Consider the following 23,563-nt stretch of genomic DNA (forward strand, 5'->3'; position numbering starts at 1 on the left):
GGGATTGTGGTCGGTGCAGACTTGATGGGCCGAATGGCCTCCTTCTGCACTGTAGGGATTCTATATTTGGGAGAAATACGTTCTGCTTTCCTAAAAATGGGGTACTTTTCAAAAGCTTGCATAGGCAGCAATTTCAATCTATGCCATAGGATCTGTTAATTACTGGCTCAAGTACAAAGGTCTCCAGTGCCACTGAGTGAGGAACTATTTCAGATGCTTGCTGCAATGTGCCCTTTAAGCCCCTTAATATTTGTCTACACTGGAGTGATAAATCTCTAACAAATACGAACATACGTGTTCTTGAACAAACTGGTACAACGCCACTGTCCTGCATTCTGTCAGAAAGCTTTTGTCACTCTTCACTTAAACAGTTTTAAATTGTTAGTGTGTGTTGGTAATATCATCACATCCTGGACCACAACCAAATATAACAGGGCCAAGAAACTAATGTGACTGTCACACAACAAGCCTGATAGAACTATCACATGACTGCCACACAAAAAGTCTACTATATCTAATGCTAAATTAAGTTCTTACATAATCTAACTTCACTGTTCCAGCATGTATCATATTTTTTAAAGTTATCCCATACATTTGGTTTCATACTAATCAGTCAACACCGCTGAATAAAAGAGTAAAAGTGTACTTTTAAAATAGCTCTGAAGTGACAAACTGCAGATGAAAAATTAGATTTCAATGACATCTGATGCAGTAAATGAAAGGAGCATAATTAAATAACTCACTTTTCTCCAGTTTTCATTTATCTTTCCACAAACTCACCTTAAACATGACATGATTGCTTCAATGGTTTATCTCAGAATCATATGTAAACACAAAAACCCAATCATATTCTTTGAAGTTAACCTGGGAACATAATCACAGCAACTAAACTGTTGTAATGAGTTCTCAATTGAGTTCCGGGTAGTACTTATTTCAGACATTTCAAATTTAACAAAAGCACAACCTAGGTACAAGAGTCGATGTCATGTTGCAGCTTTATAAAACTTCGGTTAGGCCGCACTTAGAATATTGCATTCAATTCTGGTCGTCACGTTAGAAGAAGGATGCGGAGGCTTTGGAGAGGGTGCAGAAGAGGTTTACCAGGATGCTGCCTGGATTAGAGGGTATGACCTATAAAGGAGAGTCTGGACAAACTAGGGTTGTTTTCTCTGGAGCGGCAGAGGGGAGACCTGATAGCAGTCTCCTATAAAATTATGAAAGGCATAGATAGGGTTGACAGTCAGAATCTTTTTCCCAGAGTTGAAATGTCTAATACCAGGGAGTGTGCACTTAAGGTGCGAGGGGGAAAGCTCAAAGGAGATGTGAGGGGTCAGTTTTTTTACACAGAGTGGTGGTGTCTGGAAAGCCGGGGTGGTGGTGGAGGCAGATACGATAGGGGCATTTAAGAGGTTTTTAGATAAGCACATGAATATGCAAGGAATAGCAGGAATGGACCAAGGGCAGGCAGAAGGGCAGATGGAGATCAGTCCAGATAAATGCGAAGTGATGCATTTTGGTAGAACTAATGTAGGGGGGAGCTATACGATAAATGGCAGAACCATAAAGGGTGTAGATACGCAGAGGGACCTGGGTGTGCAAGTCCACAGATCCTTGAAGGTGACGGCACAGGTGGAGGAGGTAGTGAATAAGGCATATGGCATGCTTGCCTTTATAGGACAGGGCATAGAGTATAAAAGTTGGGGTCTAATGTTGCGGTTGTATAGAACGTTGGTTCGGCCGCATTTGGAATACTGCGCCCAGTTCTGGTCGCCACACTACCAGAAGAAAGAACGTGGAGGCTTTGGAGAGAGTGCAGAGGAGGTTTACCAGGATGTTGCCTGGTATGGAAGGGCTTAGTTATGAGGAGAGATTGGGTAAACTGGGGTTGTTCTCACTGGAAAGACGGAGGATGAGGGGTGACCTAATAGAGGTGTATAAAATTATGAAAGGCATAGATAGGGTGAACGGTGGGAAGCTTTTTCCCAGGTCAGTGGTGACGTTCACGAGGGGTCATAGGTTCAAGGTGAGGGGGGGGGGGGGAGGTTTAACACGGATATCAGAAGGACGTATTTTACACAGAGGGTGGTGGGGGCCTGGAATGCGCTGCCGGGCAACGTTTAAGACTTATCTAGATCGCCACATGAACGGAGTGGGAATGGAGGGATACAAAAGAATGGTCTAGTTTGGACCAGGGAGCGGCGCAGGCTTGGAGGGCCAAAGGGCCTGTTTCTGTACTGTATTGTTCTTTGTTCTAGAAGGGATTAGTTTAATTTGGCGTCATGTTCAGCGCAACATCGTGGGCCGAAGGGCCTGTTCCTGTGCTTTACTGTTCTATGTTCTAAAATAAACACATTCAAAATTAAGCAAACTACAATAGTTTAATAAAACCCTTAGCATGCATTAGAATGTGAACAGAATAAACTTTTTTCTTGAATAGTAATTATTATACCAGGTTTAATTAACTCATGAGTGCTTGACTTTGTAAAAATAAAACACAAGCTAATAACTTCAGTTATAGAAATAACTGTCTATTCTGAAACATCACTTTACAGGAATGGGACACATATGCAAGCCTCACTGAGGGCATCTGCAACTACAGTTTTTATTATTCTACCACTGCAGGACTCTCTGCCTTTTGCTAAATGCTGACCTGACTGCCATGGAACTTGACCTCCCAAATAGTAAGTTGGTGTGAAAGAATAGAAGCATTCTTCAAGAAAGAAATGTTACACATTTTATTCTATGAATTAGGAACACTTTTAAATGATTCCCATTTTAAAAAAACTAATAATTAGCAATCTATCACAAATTCAATTAGCCTTCAAAAAATTCTAAATACTACAAAAACTGCTGGTAAGAATAGAAATTCAAATTTTTAACCTGAAGTTTTAAAACATGCATTATTCCACACACAACGCGTCTTTATCTTGCACAGAAGTGTGGAAATCAAAACATAACATAAATAGTCTCCTATTCTGCAAGAGTTAGAGTTCCAACTCACAATATTTATAAGTGCGCTTCAATTTATAGATACATCTCCACCACTTTAAAAAATATATACGCAATTTTAAAACAGGAATCCAACATCAATTTGAAGTCCATTTTGAAAATGAGGTGTAGTACTACCATTATGGAGGGTAAATAGAAAACTCAACTGCAATATTCCAATTCCTGCTTTAATGTATTGGTCACTCAGAACATTACATTGTGCTAAATTAGTTCAAACTGTGAACCGAAAAAAGATTTCATGAATCTTACTGCCTCAAATCTTGAAGCAGACATCAACGTGAATCTCAAATCTGTTTTAAATTGGAGCACTTTATTTTTTCGACCGAATATGCAGTACACAATGCCACAGGGGAAAGGCTGTTGAGCACAATGTTTATTCCACAAGAGAAAATTACGTCAGCAATGGATTACAGATGTTTCCAGCTCCAGAACAAACATTCTATTCAACAGCTCCCTATGCAGCATCTATATACACATGCAAGTTTCAGTTTCAAATATTACTGATCAATCCCTCATGCAATGGCACACAGTAAGCTCTCTTCTTCCTCTGCAGTGACGTTGTGGAGTCTTCGGTTCTCTCTTTTTCTCTACTCTCCTAACTCCCACAGAAACACACCACCCCCATCCCCCTACCCCATCAACACCACCACAAGCATAACTCTTTTCTCTTCACTCTGTCTTATTGTATTGTTTTTCTTTTTTATGTGGGAGATAATGGATAGCATGACATTGTGTGATGGGCTAAGTTGCCACCAACAGCTCCAGGATCCATTTGGAGTATAGGTTGTGGGAAAGGATGGTTCTCGGCATTTCCAATTCCATCCACACCAATTGCTTGTTTTCCCCCTTCCCCTGCCAATCCCCACACTCTTATAAGATCTGCTACCACTTCAACGCTTCATATTCTCAATATCCATTCCCCGTCCCATTACAATAGAGAGCTATGCTGTATATTTGATAAGTTTATTTGTTGTCTGCTTTCGGTGGCAGTTTTCAGTATTTGGGGTGTTCAATTGTGTACCGATCGGAAAAATATTCCGTTGTCATAGTGACAGGTAATCCATCAAGTGTTGCAATGATGTTATACTGTGTTAGTTACACAATGCCAGTGTGCTTTGCTTATGATGTGATGCCACAGAGAGACCAGTGGCATTTAAATGGAACTAGCTGCCGTGGTTACCAGTGACATTTGCTGGTGAATAAAGCAAGCGCATAGCAGTTTGTTCCTGTTCTAGCAGCTGCTGCTTAACCCAAGTAAAAATATGGGAATGATGCATTGAAGAAATGTCATTCAGCTCATTAAAAAAGAAAGAACTTGCAATTATATAGAAACTTTCACGATTTCAGGATGTTCTCAAGTGTTTTACAGAGGAACATAGGATTTAGGAGCGAGAGTAGGCAATTCAGCTCTTCAAGCCCGCTCCGCCATTCAACATGATCATGGCTGACCTTATCCCGCTCTAAACTCCATTTTCCTGCCTGCTCTCCATAGCCCTATATCCCGCTTTTCATCAGAAACATATCTATTTCTTTCTTAAATCAGTTGATTGATTCTGCCTCCGCTGCACTCTAGTTCAGTGAGTTTACAGCTGATGAAATGTAGTCACTCATGTAATGTATAGAAACACAGCAGTCAACTTGCATAGAGAAAAATCTCTCAAAAGCAAAGAAATACATGACCGAATGATGCAATGGTTTTGGTGTGTTAACACTGGCGAGGCTGTCTGAGCTCACTATTATTACTGGGGAAAACTTGCAGCAGTTCTGACGTCCACACATGCACAGTTATTGATGTGCAGCTCCAATGCAGGATGCACTGTTGCAGTCCTTGCAAGTGGAATCTGCAGAGAAACCAATGTTTTGGCACAAACTTAGTCTAATTATCCATTATTGCACTATAGACCGATGAAAACCATAAGCCTTGTTTAAAGAGTAACTATTTTTAAGGATACAGTAAATCTAATTATTGTCTAACATCTCCTCTGCACTCTGAAAAAACAAAATTTTCAGATGTGGGGTCTCATTCCCTCAGAATAAAAGCAAAGTTACAGATTTTGTTTTGTATTTGGCTCTTTCATTTCTTTCCTTTAATCCCAGGTGTATGACCTAATCTTTATTTTGCATTTTATACATTTATAAATGTAATTTATGTTTCCTTCTTTTTAAACTTCCTGCTTTTCCATCTGTGAGGATTCTTCACTCTGGTTGAACAGTTTCCCTGCTCACAGATGCCCTGTAGAGGGTGCTGAAATTGAACAGATGCTGGAAAAGTAGAAATTAGCACTGACATTGTCTGAAAATCCACAGTCAACTATATGTGAGGTGAGTAGTGAAAATCCAAGCTACTCTAGCTCCTGGTCAAGACAATGATCTTGAGCAATGATCCCATGCTCCTCTTCAAAAGCACAGTTGGGATCTTTTACAACCATTTGATAAAACATTAAATTGAGGCCCTATTCTGTCATTTCAAAGCATATGGATAATTTGATTTTTATGGATTTTATCAACTTTTTAAAACTTCTCAAAAAAGTTACCAACTGAATCCAAGGTATTCTTTATTGTACCTGATAACGTAAATGACTGATATATGACAAGTTGGATTAAGAAACAAATAAATTAATTTTAAAAATCTGAATTGAAAATTAATCTCAGGAATGGTGACCATGAAACTCATTGATATACATAGAACTCCATCTGGTTCACTAACATCCATTGGGGAAGGAAATCTGCTGCCCTTATCTGGTCTGACCTGCATGTTGCTCCAGACCCAAAACAATGTTGTTGACTCTTAACTGCTCTTGAGGGCAATTAGGGATGGACAACATATGCTGTCCTTGCCAGTGAGGGCCACATCCCATAAAGAATTCTCAAAAGTTGCTTTGCATAGTATAAACTTTTAATAGTTTCTGCATCCCATGCGTCCTGTGCTTGCAATATTTGAACTTCTCAATTTATATTTATCCCTATATCCTGAATTTCCAAACGAACCAATCAAAGTATTAATTCTACTGAACTCCAGTTTCAAGTGAAGTGTAATTGTGTCACTTGGTATTCAATTCAAAGTTAATTATTTATGCATCTTTGCAATTCAGAAGTATTGGACATCTCTCCAAAATCGACATTTCACTAATGAAAACATGCTCAATTCTGGCACACTCTCTTCATAACAACTTAGAGCCCTGGGTCCTGAAATCATCCCTGTTGCTGCTCTTCATCTCTTATCAATGTTTTGACATCCTTTAGAAAGCAGGTGTTTGTGTATATAGAAACACAAACAGCAGATTACGAAGGCAAAACCACTTTACATACTCAATAATCATATTGGATTCATTCTCTTTTACTAGCTGTGATAACGAACATCCCTTCTTTTCTTGCATTTTCAGAATCACATTTATCCATGTGAAAATGTATTGCATTTCCTCTACTTGTCATCAGCTGCACAGTTGGAAGCGATCAGCAATGTTTGTAGTATTACTAAAAGTACTCTCTTCCACATCATTTATCATTAATGTAAATAGTTTTCAAACGTTTCTGTGTGGGGTCTATCTTCAAATACACATAGGGACTATCCCAATATTAACACAATCCAGGGATACATAACCCTTATTTCCAAAAGTCAGTGTAAGCCACTCCAAGGATAACAATACTATCATTGAAGTTTTTATTTACATAAGCAATATATTAGTAAGTCAACAAATCCAGAAATCTGATCCAACAGAAAACACACGACTTTGTGATTCCTCAGGCTGCTTTCTTATATTCTCTAGGGCTCGTCAAACCCCATTTAAAAATCTACAGTTTTTAGAGATCCTTTGTATGATTCTATACTTCTCCTCTTATATCACTTATAAAAGCAATCAAATTATACTATAAGATATAGGAACGGAATTACGCCATTTGGCCTGTCAAGTCTGCTTTGCCATTCAGTCATGGCTGATAAGTTTCTCAACTCCATTTTCCCGCCTTTTCCCCGAACCTTTGATCCCCTCCCCAATCAAGAGTCTATCTATTTCTGTCTTAAATATACTCAATGACCTGGCCTCCACAGCTTTCTGTGGCTTTGAATTCCATAAATTCACCACCCTCTGGCTGAAGAAATTCATCCTCATCTCGGTTCTAAAGGATCATCCATTTACTCTGAGGCTGTGCCCTCAGATCCTAGTCCCGCCTACTCATAGAAGCACCTTTCCCACATCCACTCTATCCATTCCTTTCAGTATGCTGTAAATATTGCATATTTCAATACTATGTTCTTGAATGTTTGCCTTGCTTACAAATGCGGGTTAATTGGTGCGCATCTGATGTCTGAGATGATATTGACAGCCTTAGGTTCTCCTGAATGTGAGTCCCAGAAATGTTAAGAAGATATCACCAATAATACTGGTCAGGTTGTTATTTCTTGAACCAGGAACAAATCCTGTTTTCCAAATATATGAAATAACTAGTTGTTACATGGAGTTAATGACCACACATGCTGCATAAATGCATATAAGACTTGAAGTCAAATATAGAACTATAAGACCATAAGACATAGGAGCGGAAGTAAGGCCATTCGGCCCATCGAGTCCACTCCACCATTCAATCATGGTTGATTTCAACTCCATTTACCCGCTCTCTCCCCATAGCCCTTAATTCCTCGAGAAATCAAGAATTTATCAATTTCTGTCTTGAAGACGCTCAACGTCTCGGCCTCCACAGCCCTCTGTGGCAATGAATTCCACAGACCCACCACTCTCTGGCTGAAGAAATTTCTCCTCATCTCTGTTCTAAAGTGACTCCCTTTTATTCTAAGGCTGTGCCCCCGCGTCCTAGTCTCCCCTGTTAATGGAAACAACTTCCCTACGTCCATCCTATCTAAGCCGTTCATTATCTTGTAAGTTTCTATCAGATCTCCCCTCAACCTCCTAAACTCCAATGAATATAATCCCACGATCCTCAGACGTTCATCGTATGTCAGGCCTACCATTCCTGGGATCATCCGTGTGAATCTCCGCTGGACCCGCTCCAGTGCCAGTATGTCCTTCCTGAGGTGTGGGGCCCAAAATTGCTCACAGTACTCCAAATGGGGCCTAACCAGTGCTTTATAAAGCCTCAGAAGTACATCCCTGCTTTTGTATTCCAAGCCTCTTGAGATAAATGACAACATTACATTTGCTTTCTTAATTACGGACTCAACCTGCAAGTTTACCTTTAGAGAATCCTGGACTAGGACTCCCAAGTCCCTTTGCACTTTAGCATTATGAATTTTGTCACCGTTTAGAAAATAGTCCATGCCTCTATTCTTTTTTCCAAAGTGTACGACCTCGCACTTGCCCACGTTGAATTTCATCAGCCACTTCTTGGACCACTCTCCTAAACTGTCTAAATCTTTCTGCAGCCTCCCCACCTCCTCAATACTACCTGCCCCTCCACCTATCTTTGTATCATCGGCAAACTTGGCCAGAATGCTCCCAGTCCCGTCATCTAGATCGTTAATATATAAAGAGAACAGCTGTGGCCCCAACACTGAACCCTGCGGGACACCACTTGTCACCGGTTGCCATTCTGAGAAAGAACCTTTTATCCCAACTCTCTGCCTTCTGTCTGACAGCCAATCGTCAATCCATGTTAGTACCTTGCCTCGAATACCATGGGCCCTTATTTTACTCAGCAGTCTCCCGTGAGGCACCTTGTCAAAGGCCTTTTGGAAGTCAAGATAGATAACATCCATTGGCTCTCCTTGGTCTAACCTATTTGTTATCTCTTCAAAGAACTCTAACAGGTTTGTCAGGCACGACCTCCCCTTACTAAATCCATGCTGACTTGTCTTAATCCGACCCTGCACTTCCAAGAATTTAGAAATCTCATCCTTAACGATGGATTCTAGAATTTTGCCAACAACTGAGGTTAGGCTAATTGGCCTATAATTTTCCATCTTTTTTCTTGTTCCCTTCTTGAACAGTGGGGTTACAACAGCGATTTTCCAATCCTCTGGGACTTTCCCTGACTCCAGTGACTTTTGAAAGATCATAACTAACGCCTCCACTATTTCTTCAGCTATCTCCTTTAGAACTCTAGGATGTAGCCCATCTGGGCCCGGAGATTTATCAATTTTCAGACCTTTTAGTTTCTCTAGCACTTTCTCCTTTGTGATGGCAACCATATTCAACTCTGCCCCCTGACTTTCCTGAATTGTTGGGATATTACTCATGTCTTCTACTGTGAAGACTGACGCAAAGTACTTATTAAGTTCCTCAGCTATTTCCTTGTCTCCCATCACTAGATTACCAGCGTCATTTTGGAGCGGCCCAATGTCTACTTTTGCCTCCCGTTTGTTTTTAATGTATTTAAAGAAACTTTTACTATCATTCCTAATGTTACTGGCTAGCCTACCTTCATATTTGATCCTCTCCTTCCTTATTTCTCTCTTTGTTATCCTCTGTTTGTTTTTATAGCCTTCCCAATCTTCTGACTTCCCACTACTCTTTGCCACATTATAGGCTCTCTCTTTTGCCTTGATGCATTCCCTGACTTCCTTTGTCAGCCATGGCTGCCTAATCCCCCCTCTGATAACCTTTCTTTTGTTTGGGATGAACCTCTGCACTGTGTCCTCAATTACTCCCAGAAACTCCTGCCATTGCTGTTCTACTGTCTTTCCCACTAGGCTCTGCTTCCAGTCGATTTTTGTCAGTTCCTCCCTCATGCGCCTGTAATTACCTTTATTTAACTGTAGAACCTTCACATCTGATTCTGCCTTCCTTCTTTCAAATTGCAGACTGAATTCTACCATATTATGATCACTGCTTCCTAAGTGTTCCCTTACTTTAAGATCTTTTATCACGTCTGGCTCATTACATAACACTAAGTCCAGAATAGCCTGTTCCCTTGTGGGCTCCATCACAAGCTGTTCCAAAAAGCCATCCTGTAAACATTCAATGAATTCCCTTTCTTTGGGTCCACTGGCAACATTATTTACCCAGTCCACCTGCATATTGAAATCCCCCATGATCACTGTGACCTTGCCTTTCTGACATGCCCTTTCTATTTCGTGGTGCATTTTGTGCCCCTGGTCCTGACCACTGTCAGGAGGCCTGTACATAACTCCCATTATGGTTTTTTTGCCTTTGTGGTTCCTCAACTCTACCCACACAGACTCCACATCGTTCCGATATTTAGTATTGCCTGTCCCTCTATAAAAGAAGTGGTGAAACACTAGGTTAAACATTACCTATTTGCATCCCACCTTTATACTCAATCTTAGATCACAGTGCAAGGGAAAATATATCTGTGACCGTAAAGTGTCCCAGGAAAAATCTATCTTAGTTTCAATTCAGTTTCTACTGATTGTAGACCAATAACTGGTAACTGTCTACAGTTTAACAATAATTGCCAGCCCTACTTGGAAACTTCCAGGTTAAGTGGTGTTAAATTACAAATCCTGTAATAGTGGACCATGATTTGAAAACTCAGATATAAATATTCTCTCTTTCCCATACCCTGTATGAATAATAAGGCATTTCTAATTTAAGAATCTAAATTAAAGGGAACCTGATTTAAAAGGAATAGGGCAGAATAGATGTACCCAGAGGTAATTAAGGAACATAGAACATAGAACAGTACAGCACAGGAACAGGCCCTTTGGCCCACGATGTTGTGCCGAACAGGACACCAAATTAAACTAATCCCTTCTGCCTGCCCTTGGTCCATTATCCCTCTATTCCTTGCATATTCATATGCTTACCTAAAAGCCCCTTAAATGACCTGATCATCTCTGCCTCCACCACCACCCATGGCAGAGCGTTCCAGACACCTTCCACTCTCTGTGTAAAAGACTTACCCCTCACATCTCAAAGAACAAAGAACAGTACAGCACAGGAAACAGGCCCTTCGGCCCTCCAAGCCTGTGCCGCTCATTGGTCCAACTAGACCATTCGTTTGTATCCCTCCATTCCCAGACTGCTCATGTGACTATCCAGGTAAGTCTTAAATGATGCCAGCGTGTCTGCCTCCACCACCCTACTTGGCAGCGCATTCCAGGCCCCCACCACTCTCTGTGTAAAAAAACGTCCCTCTGATATCTGAGTTATACCTCGCCCCTTTCACCTTGAGCCCGTGACCCCTCGTGATCGTCACCTCCGACCTGAGAAAAAGCTTCCCACTGTTCACCCTATCTATACCCTTCATAATTTTGTACACCTCTATTAGGTCTCCCCTCATTCTCCGTCTTTCCAGGGAGAACAAGCCCAGTTTACCCAATCTCTCCTCATAGCTAAGCCCTTCCATACCTGGCAACATCCTGGTAAACCTTCTCTGCACTCTCTACAGCCTGCACGTCCTTCTGGTAGTGCGGCGACCAGAACTGGACGCAGTACTCCAAATGTGGCCTAACCAGCGTTCTATACAGCTGCAACGTCAGACTCCAGCTTTTATGCTCTATACCCCGTCCTATAAAGGCAAGCATACCATATGCCTTCTTCACCACCTTCTCCACCTGTGCTGCCACCTTCAAGGATTTGTGGACTTGCACACCTAGGTCCCTCTGTGTTTCTATACTCTTGATGGCTCTGCCATTTATTGTATAACTCCCCCCTACATTAGTTCTTCCAAAATGCATCACTTCGCATTTATCCGGATTAAATTCCATCTGCCATTTCTCCGCCCAATTTTCCAGCCTATCTATATCCTGCTGTATTGTCCGACAATGTTCATCGCTATCCGCAAGTCCAGCCATCTTCGTGTCATCCGCAAACTTGCTGATAACACCAGTTACACCTTCTTCCAAATCATTTATATATATCACAAAGAGCAGAGGTCCCAGTACAGAGCCCTGCAGAACACCACTGGTCACAGATCTCCTGCCGGAAAAAGACCCTTCGACTGCTACCCTCTGTCTTCTGTGGCCAAGCCAGTTTTCGACCCATCTAGCCACCTCTCCTTGTATCCCATGAGTCTTAACCTTCTTAACCAACCTGCCATGAGGGACTTTGTCAAATGCCTTACTGAAATCCATATAGACGACATCCACGGCCCTTCCTTCGTCAACCGTTTTTGTCACTTCCTCAAAAAACTCCACCAAATTTGTAAGGCACGACCTCCCTCTTACAAAACCATGCTGTCTGTCACTAATGAGATTGTTCCATTCTAAATGCGCATACATCCTGTCTCTAAGAATCCTCTCCAACAACTTCCCTACCACGGACGTCAAGCTCACTGGCCTATAATTACCCGGGTTATCCCTGCTACCCTTCTTAAATAACGGTACCACATTCGCTATCCTCCAATCCTCAGGGACCTCACCTGTGTCCAATGAAGAGACAAAGATTTCCGTCAGAGGTTCAGCAATTACATCTCTTGTCTCCCTGAGCAGTCTAGGATAGATGCCATCAGGCCCTAGAGATTTATCAGTTTTAATGTTACCTAAAAAACCTAACACTTCCTCCCTTGAAATGGAGATTCTCTCTAACGGGTCAACACCTCCCTCTGAGACACTCCCAGTCAACAAGTCCCTCTCCTTTGTGAATACCGATGCAAAGTATTCATTTAGGATCTCCCCTATTCCTTTGGGTTCTAAGCATAATTCCCCTCTTTTGTCCCTGAGAGGTCTGACTTTTTCCCTGACAACTCTTTTGTTCCTAACATATGAATAAAATGCCTTAGGATTCTCCTTAATCCTGTCTGCCAAGAACATTTCGTGACCTCTTTTTGCCCTTCTAACTCCCCGTTTGAGTTCTTTCCTACTCTCTCTGTATTCCTCCAGAGCTCCATCTGTTTTCAGTTGCCTGGACCTAACGTACACCTCTTTTCTTTTTGGTCAGATCCTCAATTTCCCTGGTTATCCACAGCTCTCGAATCCTACTTTTCCTATCCTTCCTTTTTACAGGCACATGCCTGACCTGCAGCCTTATCAACTGTTCCTTAAAAGACTCCCACATGCCAGACGTGGACTTGCCCCCGAACAGCCTCTCCCAATCAACGGCCACCAATTCCAGCCTAATCCGGTTATAGTTAGCCTTCCCCCAATTTAGCACCCTACCCTTAGGACAACACTCGTCCTTGTCCATTACTATCCTAAAGTTAACAGAGTTGTGGTCACTATTTGCCACATGTTCCCCTACCAAAACTTTGACGACCTGTCCGGGCTCATTTCCCAGAACTAGATCCAGTATAGCCCCTTCTCTAGTTGGGCTATCTACATACTGTCCCAAAGAACCTTCCAGTACGCATTTTACAAATTCCTCCCCGTCCAGACCCCCCAGCCCTAAGCACTTTCCAGTCTATACCAGGGAAATTGAAGTTTCCCACTACAACAACCCTATTTTTTCTGCACCTATCCAGAATCTCCTGACATATCCGTTCCTCCACTTCCCGTGGGCTGTTGGGTGGCCTGTAGTATAACCCCAGCATAGTGATTGCACCTTTCCTGTTTCTGAGCTCCACCCACAGCGACTCATTACATGACCCCTCTAAATTGTCCACCCTCTGCACCGCTGTAATATGCTCCCTAACTAATACCGCTACTCCCCCACCTTTTTTAGCCCCTCCTCTGTCTCGCCTAAAACACTTATACCCCGGAATATTCAGCTGCCAGTCCTGTCCTTCTTTTAACCATGCCTCCGTCACCGCAACCACATCCAAATTCCGCGTAAGCATTAAGGCCTTAAGTTCGTCTGTCTTGCCCGTTACACTCCTCGCATTGAAGCAGATGCACTCCAGACCTCCAGGCCCACTCAGGTCATCCTGCTCCAGAATGCTCTTCTTCTTAGCGAGCCTTGCCCTGGCCCCCAGCTCGGCCCCAGCCTCAGTACTTACTGACCTACTGTTTTGATCCCCACCCCCCTGCCACACTAGTTGAAACCCTGCCGAAACACTCTAGCAAAACTCCCAGCCAGGATATTTGTGCCCTTCCAGTTAAGGTGTAACCCATCCTCTCTTGAAGACTTCCCAATGATCTATGAATTTGAAACCCTCCCTCTTGCACCAGTCCTTTAGCCACGTGTTCAATTGTAGAATCTCCCTGTTCCTGGCCTCACTAGCACTAGGCACTGGGAGCAGTCCAGAGATTGCTACCCTAGAGGCCTTATTTTTTAGCCTAGCACCCATCTCCCTGAATTGCTCTCGTATGACCCCCCTGCTCTTTCTACCTATGTCATTTTCACCAATGTGTACAATTACGTCTGTTTGATTACCTTCCCTTTTTAATTTGCTTCCTATCCTCTCGGAGACATCCAGTACCCCGGCACCAGGGAGGCAGACTACTATCATGGAGTCTCGTTCACGCCCGCAGAACCACCTGTCCGTGCCTCTAACCATCGCATCCCCCACCACTATTTCTCTCCTAATCCCCTTTTTTCCCTTCTGGGCCTCTGAGCCTGTCTCTGTGCAGGCGATCTGGTCCTCGTGGCTTACCCATGGAGGGTCATCCCCCTCCACAGAATCCAAAACAATATACCTATTTTGGAGGGCAACCACAGGGGATCCCTCCACTGACTGCTCACTCCCTTCCCCTCTCCCATCTGTTGCCCAGCCCTTGCTATTATGGGAGACTGCCACTTTCTGGTACATCACCCTTATGACTTTTACCCTTCCTAACTGTGACCCACTTGTCTTCCTTCTGAGGCCCCGGTGTGACTACCTGCTTATAACTTCTATCTATTATTTTCTCATTTTCCCTGACTAAACTGAGGTAATTGAGCCGCAGCTCCAGCTCCCTTACACGGTCCCTCAGGAGTTGTAGTTCCATGCATCTGGCACAGATATGGACCTCCGGGAGGCAAGTCGTCTCCAGGAACTCCCACATCCCACACTGAATGCAGCAAACTGGCCTCTCACTCATACCTGCCATTTCCTTTATAGTTTTGGAAAAAAAAACCTTCCTTGCCTCTGCCTGTTTTCGCCGAAGTCCTTAAAGCCAAAGCCCTTACAGCTCTCACTCTGCTCCCACCGCTGTCCTTCTCCTTTGAACTTTCACCTTAAGTACATGCCCCCTAGTATTAGACATTTCAACTCTTGGGGAAAAAGATTCTGACTGTCAACCCTAAGTATGCCTCTCATAATTTTATAGACTTCTATCAGGTCTTCTGGGAGTTTGGATTTATTACAAAAACGTGGGGTTGTTAATAAGGAACAGAAAAATACCAGACGTAATAAGTTTCATAGTTTTACATTCCTGAGAAATCAAATACCTGTATATATACCAGTAACATTTCAGAGTTAACAAGTTGCACCTACTTTCTAATTTATAGTAACGTGGCAGTCTCCCAAAAAGAATTTTTCATACAGTGACTGGTTCAGGACTGGAATGACTGCTTGGAAGTGTGAGGAAGGCAGGTTTGATCGAGGCATTCAGGAGGGCATTAGATGATCACATGAATAAAAGCAATGTGCAGGGGTACAGGAAAATGCAGAGAAATGGCACTAAGCCCAGTGACATGTTGGCACGGTGGCACAGTGGTTAGCATTGCTGCCTCACAGCGCGAGGGACTTGGGTTCGATTCTGGCTTGAGTCACTGTCTGTGTGGAGTCTGCACGTTCTCCCTGTGTCTGCGTGGGTTTCCTCCGGGTGCTCCGGTTTCCTCCCACCGTCCAAAAGACTTGCTAGTTAGGTGGATTGGCTGTGCTAAATTCTCCCTCAGTGTACCCGAACAGGCTCTGGAGTGTGGCGACTCAGGGATTTTCACAGTAACTTCATTGCAGTGTTAATGTAAGCCTACTTATGACTAATAAATAAATAAACTTTAAGTCATGATGCTCACACAAAAACAAAAATTGCCAGAAAATCTTGGTAGGTATGACAGCATCTGTGGAGAGAGAATAGAACTGATGGGCCTGATTTTTGTTTCAAGTTTAGACGAAGACAGTTGAAAACAAAGAAAATAGGACACGATTTATACTGTAAGGATGAGGGGTGGGTGTAATTGACCAAGATATCGTAGACAAAAAGACAAGGGGAATGTGTAAATGGTGGTGATAAAGGCTGAGAATGGTGCTAATGGTGTCCAGTCAGAGATCAGAATGTGTAAATGGCAGAACAAAGGTACAAACCTGAGGCATATGGCAGATGGCCCTAGAGGGATGGGGGGGGGGGGGGGGGAGGGGGAAACAAGATGGAAAGCAAGATTTAGAAGTGGACAAATGCACCCATAGAAGAAATTAAAATTAAAAGTAATCATAAGATGGTGTATTGAAGTGACAAGCGACAGGAGTCTAGGTGCTGCTTCTGGACGGACTGAAGGTGGTCACGTAGTCTGCGTTGGGTCTCTCTGATGTAAACCACATTGGGAGCAGCGAATGCAATAGACCAGATTATTGGATGTGCACTTCTTCCTTAGTTTCATTTGTCACCACCATTTGCACTCCCTTTGTCGTTTTGTCTTTAGCATCTTGGTCAATTACACAAACTCCACTGCCCCCCCTTCCCCCGTCCCCCCTCCCCCCAGTCTCACAGTATAAATCTAGTCTGATTTTCTTTGTCTTCAGCTCTGACAAAGGGTCATCCAGACTCGAAACGTTGGCTCTATTCTCTCTCCACAGATGCTGTCAGACCTGCTGAGATTTTTCAGCATTTTCTGTCTTTGTTTCAGATTCCAGCATCCACAGTAAATTTGGGCTCGTTTGGAGAGCCTGTGTAGGCACGATAGGCCGAATGGCCACCTTGGGCGCCGTATCAATTCTGTGATTCTGGTACACATTGAACAGGGTGCTGTCCATTGGGAGGTTCGTGACTTCCCCACTCATACAAGGCAGGCAACGTTGTTGCAATCGGATAATCGGAAGGATTGATCATGTATCACTTCCCAAGTTTAAAACCAGATCAGTAACAGATGCACAGAGTTAGTGCCGTGTTTCCCCCACTACTTGAACTCTTGAACCAAGTCTTGGAACATCCGCTGGTTGGAAGTGTTTCATCGTGTCCAGTACTAAAAATAAGTTAAACTCTATCCCCCCCAGCCCCTCAATCAAGGACTGTTGTTAACTCTTAACCCTGAAGGTTTTATACTTACTTTGTCTTTCATTGCCTTGTTACTGGCATGCATTTGAGCTTAAAACGGTAAGTCAGAAAGTTTAAACCGAACCTATTGGTTTCCCAGAGTCTAAAAGTTTTACAGTGGAAAACTGCGACACTCCCAAAATAAAAACACGTCCAAAGAATCCAGTCCCAATATCTAATGGCAGTATTTCATTTGTTCAGCCTCTGAATAAACAATACGACAGCTTACAAACTCCTCTCTGATAGGAAGTGTTCCCAATATCACACACACACAAACACACACTGAAAGTATTTCACAATGTAGCTATTCCCCCACCTCGATTAGTTTCAGAAGTGCATCCAGTCCCGCAGAGAGGCAAGTTGGGTCCCTTTCGGATTGTTCCCCGTTGGCTGGAACTTGCGTTGACTTATTCCAGGAAGCCTGGTTCAGCAGCAGAGAGCCGAAACTGCCTGCTCGGAGCCGGAACACAGTGAGGGATGGGTACACCAAGCAGACGGCGATGGCTAGTGCCAGCACGATAGGGCGAGGGGGGCATCGGAAAGGTCGGCAGCGCAGCAGCAGCGTCTGGCGAGCGCACATTGTCTAACGGGCTCTTTCTCAGAAACACAGATGACTGGCGACAGTGGGGTGGTGGAGGGGGTTGATAGCTCAAGAAATACGAGCCATAGCTAAATAACGCCCAGCAGCGTCAGGGCTGCCTCCTGTGGGGGCTTTTTAACAGCACCTTGTCCATGTGTCACCACTCAGCTCTGCTGCTCAGGATGTGGAGGCCGTTGCCTAACTCTTCAACACACCTCCCCTCCAGTAATCCTTCAAGAGGGATAAAGGTTCCACCAAAGTCACACCGCACCCACTGGCAACTTGGCCAGTAAGTACAAGTGAAGTGTATCCCAGAAAATAAAGCCTTTTTAAAAATCCCCCCTTTCACAACACATCACATGGATTGCACTGGTTTAAGAGAGTGGCTCACAATAACTTTCTCAAGGGCAATTATGGATGGCAACAAATTGCTGGCTCTGCCAGTAACACCCAAATCCTGTGGGGGCTGAAAAACCCCCCCACAAGGAATGCAATGAGGAGGAATTGCAGTGAGGAAGAAACTTTCTTTCCCAAAACTGGAAAAAAAGGAGTTTCGTGTGCACTTCTTAAAAAGTGCATTAAAAATCCCCAACAGAGTTGGAGCAGGGAATTTGCCCCCCTCCCGGTATTAGTCTGTCATTTACCTCGCCAGGAATGCTTTTCTGGGGTGCTTTAACACACTGTTGCTGTGTTGCACAGGTTTCCTGTCACTAAACCCTTGTCCCTGTTCTCAGTTAAAAATTAATAAATCCAGCCGGCGTCACGGAGCAGACACGAGAAAGGGGTGCCCTGGGCTGCGGAAAGCAACTCCTAGCCCAGTGATTAAATCCAGTTGGAACTCCCGACCTTATTCACCACAGCAGCTCAGCAAATCAGACTTCCACCAATGTGCATCGGGACAGGCAAAGGCAAATTGTTAAAAAAGGGAGATGAAAAACTTATTTAAAATATCCTTTCCTGGCGTACAGATCTTCCCGCCTCTGGTCTTCTTTAAGCAGCCCTTAGTTTCTAAAATATGGTTTCCGTTAAGTTGGGAAAAATAAACACTGTTTATGACGCTCTGCTCCCTAGAGTGGGTCAGGCGGGAGGAACACTTTCCATTTTTTTTCTATTTAAAGTGAAAACGACCAAATGTTTTAGATCACGCAACCTCTGTGCCCATGGACATTTCATTCCCAAATAGTTTGCAATGGCTTCACTCAGTGTGCGAACTTTCTATTAAGTCAATGAAAGTTAAAATATTCTTTTGAAAGCCCACATTTTTTGTCCCTTTAATATACTATAAGAAGTCTCATAACACCAGGTTGAAGTCCAAAAGGTTTATTTGGAATCACCAACTTTCGGAGCACTGCTCCTTCACCAGGGGTGAGGAAGGTCACTCATCTGAGGAAGGAGCAGAGCTCCGAAAGCTCGTGATTCTGATTAAATCTGTCGGACTTTAACCTCTTGTTGTGAGACTTCTTACCGTGCCCACCCCAGTCCAACGCCGGCATCCCCACATCATGGCTTTAATATACTAAAGAAGACTAGGATGATCAGATCGCATCACTTTAGGAGCAAATAGTGAAAATGCTAGTACATCACCAGTTCCAAAAGCACAGCGAAACTGGAGAAAAAGTTAAGTGGAAACTGCCTGGAAGGTGTAAAATACAGTGGAGCCCCATTGTAACACGATGGTTGGGGTCCATAAAATGTTATCGCGAATGTTATCGGGGTCGCGCTAAATCACTAATCTGGAAAGAGCAAAAAAAAAGGTCCAATGATTCATCGCGTCATATCTGATTTCGCGCTAAATCGGGGCGCATTACAACGGGGCTCCACTGTATGTGTGAACTTTGTTTTAATTCATTCAGAGGATTTGGGTGTTACTGGCATGGCCAGTATTTGTTGCCCATCCATAATTGCCCTTGAGAAAGTGGTTGTGAGCCACTCTCTTGAACCACTGCAATCCATGTGATGTGCTGTTAGGGAAGGAGTTCCAGGATTTTGACCCAGCAATGGTGGGATTGATTCAAGTCAGGATGGTGTGGAGAACTTGCAGGTGGTGATGTGCCCACATGTTTGCTGCCTTTGTCCTTTAAGGTGATAAGAGGCCATGGAATGTGTCTTGGAGAGTTGCTGCAGTGCATCTTGTATAAGGTACACACTGCCACACTGTGAACCTGGTGGTGGAGAGAGTGAATGTTTGAGATGTTGGATGGGTGCCCATTAAACAGACATTCTGGATGAAGTCGGACTTCTTGTGTGTTGATGGAGCTGTACTCATCCAGGCAATTGAAGGGTATTCCATCACACTCCTGGTTTGGGTCTTGTAGATGATCGACTGACTTTTGGAATTCACGAGGTGAGTTACCCACCACAGAATTGCCAATGTTTAACCTGCTCATGTAGCCAGCAGTTTCATGGCAGATCCAGTTAAGTTTCTGGTCAATGGTAATTCCATCCCCCTCCAAACCCCCACCTCCCAGCACCACCTGACCCCACTTTCAGAGTGTTGATGGTGAAGAATCCAGTGATGGATTCTGTTAGCTTTAGGATAGTGATGGAAAAGGATGAGTGGTGTCCCAAGGGTAAGGTGTTGGATTGGGGGAAGGCTAACTTTAGTGGGATTAGGCAGAAATTGGCAGCTGTTGATTGGAATGGAGTTGAAATCAACCATGATTGAATGGTGGAGTGGACTCGATGGGCCGAATGGCCTTACTTCCGCTCCTATGTCTTATGGTCTTATGGTCTTATGGAAGAGGCTGTTTGAGGGTAAATCCACATCTGGCATGTGGGAGTCTTTTAAGGAACAGTTGTTAGGGCTGCAGGATAGGCATGTGCCTGTAAAAAAGGATAGGAAGGGTAGGATTCGAGAACCGTGGATAACCATGGAAATTGAGGGATTAGTCAAAAAGAAAAGAGAGGCGTACGTTAGGTCCAGGCAGTTAAAAACGGAGGGAGCTCTGGAGGAATACAAAGAAAGTAGGAAAGAACTCAAACGAGGAATTAGAAGGGCAAAAAGGGGTCACGAAATGTCCTTGGCGTACAGGATTAAGGAGAATCCCAAGGCATTTTATTCATACGTTAGGACCAAAAGGGTTGTCAGGGAAAAAATCGGACCTCTCAGGGACAAAAGTGGGGAATTATGCTTAGAGCCCAAAGAAGTAGGGGAGATCCTAAATGAATACTTTCTGTCGGTATTCACAAAGGAGAGGGATGTGTTGACTGGGAGTGTCTCGGAGGGGAGTGTTGACCTGTTAGAGAAAATCTCCATTACAAGGGAGGAAGTGTTAGGTTTGTTAGGGAATATAAAGACTGACAAATCCCCAGGGCCTGATGGAATCTATCCAAGGCTGCTCAGGGAGACGAGAGATGAAATCGCTGGGCCTCTGACGCAAATCTTTGTCTCGTCACTGGACACAGGTGAGGTCCCAGAGGATTGGAGGATAGCTAATGTGGTCCCGTTATTTAAGAAGGGTAGGAAGGATAACCCGGGAAGTTATAGGCCGGTGAGCTTGACGTCCGTGGTAGAGAAGTTGTTGGAGAGGATTCTTAGAAATAGGATGTATGTGCATTTAGAAAGGAATAAACTCATTAATGATAGCCAGCATGGTTTTGTGAGAGGGAGGTGGTGGAGTTTTTTGAAGAAGTGACTAGAATGGTTGACGAGGGAAGGGCCGTGGATGTCGTCTATATGGATGTTAGTAAAGCGTTTGACAAAGTCCCTCATGGTAGGTTGGTACAAAAGGTTGGATCTCATGGGATAAAGGGGGAGTTGGCTAGGTGGGTGGAGAACTGGCTTGGTCACAGAAGACAGAGGGTGGTAGTGGAAGGGTCTTTTTCCGGCTGGATGCCTGTGACTAGTGGTGTTCCGCAGGGCTCTGTATTGGGACCTTTGCTGTTTGTGATTTATATAAACGGTCTGGAAGAAGGTGTAACTGGGGTGATCAATAAGTTTGCGGATGACACGAAAATGGTTGAACTTACAGATAGTGAGGAACATTGTCAGAGGCTACAGAAGGATATAGATAGGCTGGAAATTTGGGCAAAGAAATGGCAGATGGAGTTCAATCCAGATAAATGCGAAGTGATGCATTTTGGTAGAACTAACGTAGGGGGGAGCTATATGATAAATGGCAGAACCATAAAGGATGTAGATACGCAGAGGGACCTGGTGTGCAAGTCCACAGATCCTTGAAGGTGACGTCACAGGTGGAGAAGGTAGTGAATAAGGCATATGGCATGCTTGCCTTTATAGAACGGGGCATAGAGTATAAAAGTTGGGGTCTGATGTTGCAGTTGTATAGAATGTTGGTTCGGCCGCATTTGGAATACTGCACCCAGTTCTGGTCGCCACACTACCAGTAGGACGTGGAGGCTTTAGAGAGAGTGCAGAGAAGGTTTACCAGGATGTTGCCTGGTATGGAAGGGCTTAGTTATGAGGAGAGATTGGGTAAACTGGGGTTGTTCTCACTGGAAAGACGGAGGATGAGGGGTGACCTAATAGAGGTGTATAAAATTATGAAAGGCATAGATAGGGTGAACGGTGGGAAGCTTTTTCCCAGGTCAGTGGTGACGTTCACGAGGGGTCATAGGTTCAAGGGGAGTGGGGGGGAGGTTTAACACGGATATCAGAAGGACGTATTTTACACAGAGGGTGGTGGGGGCCTGGAATGCGCTGCTGGGCAAGGTGGTGGAGGCGGACACACTGGGAACATTTAAGACTTATCTAGATAGCCACATGAACGGAGTGGGAATGGAGGGATACAAAAGAATGGTCTAGTTTGGACCAGGGAGCGGCGCGGGCTTGGAGGGCCGAAGGGCCTGTTCCTGTGCTGTATTGTTCTTTGTTCTTTGTAATGTCGTTGAACCTCCAGGGGAGATAGATTGATCTTGTCTCATTGAACATGGTCATTGCCTGGCACTTGTGTAGCATGTTTCTATTAATGTAAGTTCTGCTAAGTTCCCAATCTGTTAGTTCAACAACAAGAGTGGGAATAAATTCACTCGCTTATTATCAAGACCTGGCTATTGCAATCATCTGAATCCCTTTCTATGAAAAGTCACTCTTAACATTCTCTATCCAGCCCTTCCTTGGTCCTGCTTGGAGTCTTATTCCACATAACGTCTATGCAAAGTCATGTAAAGTATTCTAGCTGTTTCCATTTTGGAAATGTGTCCAAACCATCCCCGTGGTCTTTCATTGACCTTCGGTGTAAGTGTTGTTTCTTTGGCATGTACGTAATGTATTATTCTAGATTTTGTGCATCCTGGATTCTCCCAGTATTATTTTCAACCAACTCACCCGTTCTACTAATATATTTTGCTGATCAACATACCGTTTGTTCCAAAACGTAGATCCAAATGTCAATATGGGGTTAACAATTGCTTCATCAATGCTTATCATGGTTTTCACAAAAATATATTTAGGATTCCATATACTACTTAGGTTTTCAAAGCCTTTGTCTTCCTCACACCTTCCTTCCTCTGCTATCAACCTATCATAGAAACATTTCCACATGTTCAACTGCATCCCCTCCAATGTAATGTTGCTAATTGCTTTTCAAACAACATTACTACTGTCTTCTTTGTGTCAATGTGTAATTCAAGTTTTTTTTACCTTCTACATACTTAACAGTGCAAACCTCTTTCAGGTGGCTTGCCTTCAAATTCTTTCATGGTCTCGCTCCTCCCTCCATGTGTATCCTCCTTCAGCCACATGACAATCGGACAATATCTGCACTGCTCTAATTCTGGCTTATTGAAAATCCCGAATTGTAATAGCTCTGCCACTGGTGATCATGCCTTCAATTGCCTAGACCCTCAAATCTGGAATATCCTTGCTACACCTCTCCTTCTTTCTACCTTGTTTTCTTCGATTAAAACAGTCCTTAAAACCCACCTTTTTGACCAAGCTTTTAGTCATCTGACTTCGGATCTTTTTATGTGGCTTGATGTAATCTTTTATTTTGTAATGCTCCTGTGAAAAACCCTGGGACATCTTATGATTTTAAAGGCACTACGTA

At 43.6% G+C, this 23,563-nt stretch overlaps 1 protein-coding gene across 3 annotated transcripts in view; it reads right to left on the reverse strand.

The window, feature by feature from the left end:
- Window positions 1–17,603, reverse strand: part of cped1 (cadherin-like and PC-esterase domain containing 1) — a 248,485-nt gene extending 230,882 nt beyond the window's left edge. For all 3 annotated transcript variants that reach the window (XR_013498726.1, XR_013498727.1, XM_078219832.1), the window contains exon 1: window positions 17,292–17,603. Coding sequence is in view for 1 of the 3 variants with exons in the window: in XM_078219832.1 (XP_078075958.1) it covers window positions 17,292–17,555 (264 nt within the window). In the remaining 2 variants the exon portion in view is untranslated. The remainder of the gene's footprint in view (window positions 1–17,291) is intronic.
- Window positions 17,604–23,563: the final 5,960 nt, after the last annotated feature.

Source organism: Mustelus asterias, chromosome 9 (assembly GCF_964213995.1).
Source record: "Mustelus asterias chromosome 9, sMusAst1.hap1.1, whole genome shotgun sequence".
Taxonomy (NCBI): Eukaryota; Metazoa; Chordata; class Chondrichthyes; order Carcharhiniformes; family Triakidae; genus Mustelus; species Mustelus asterias.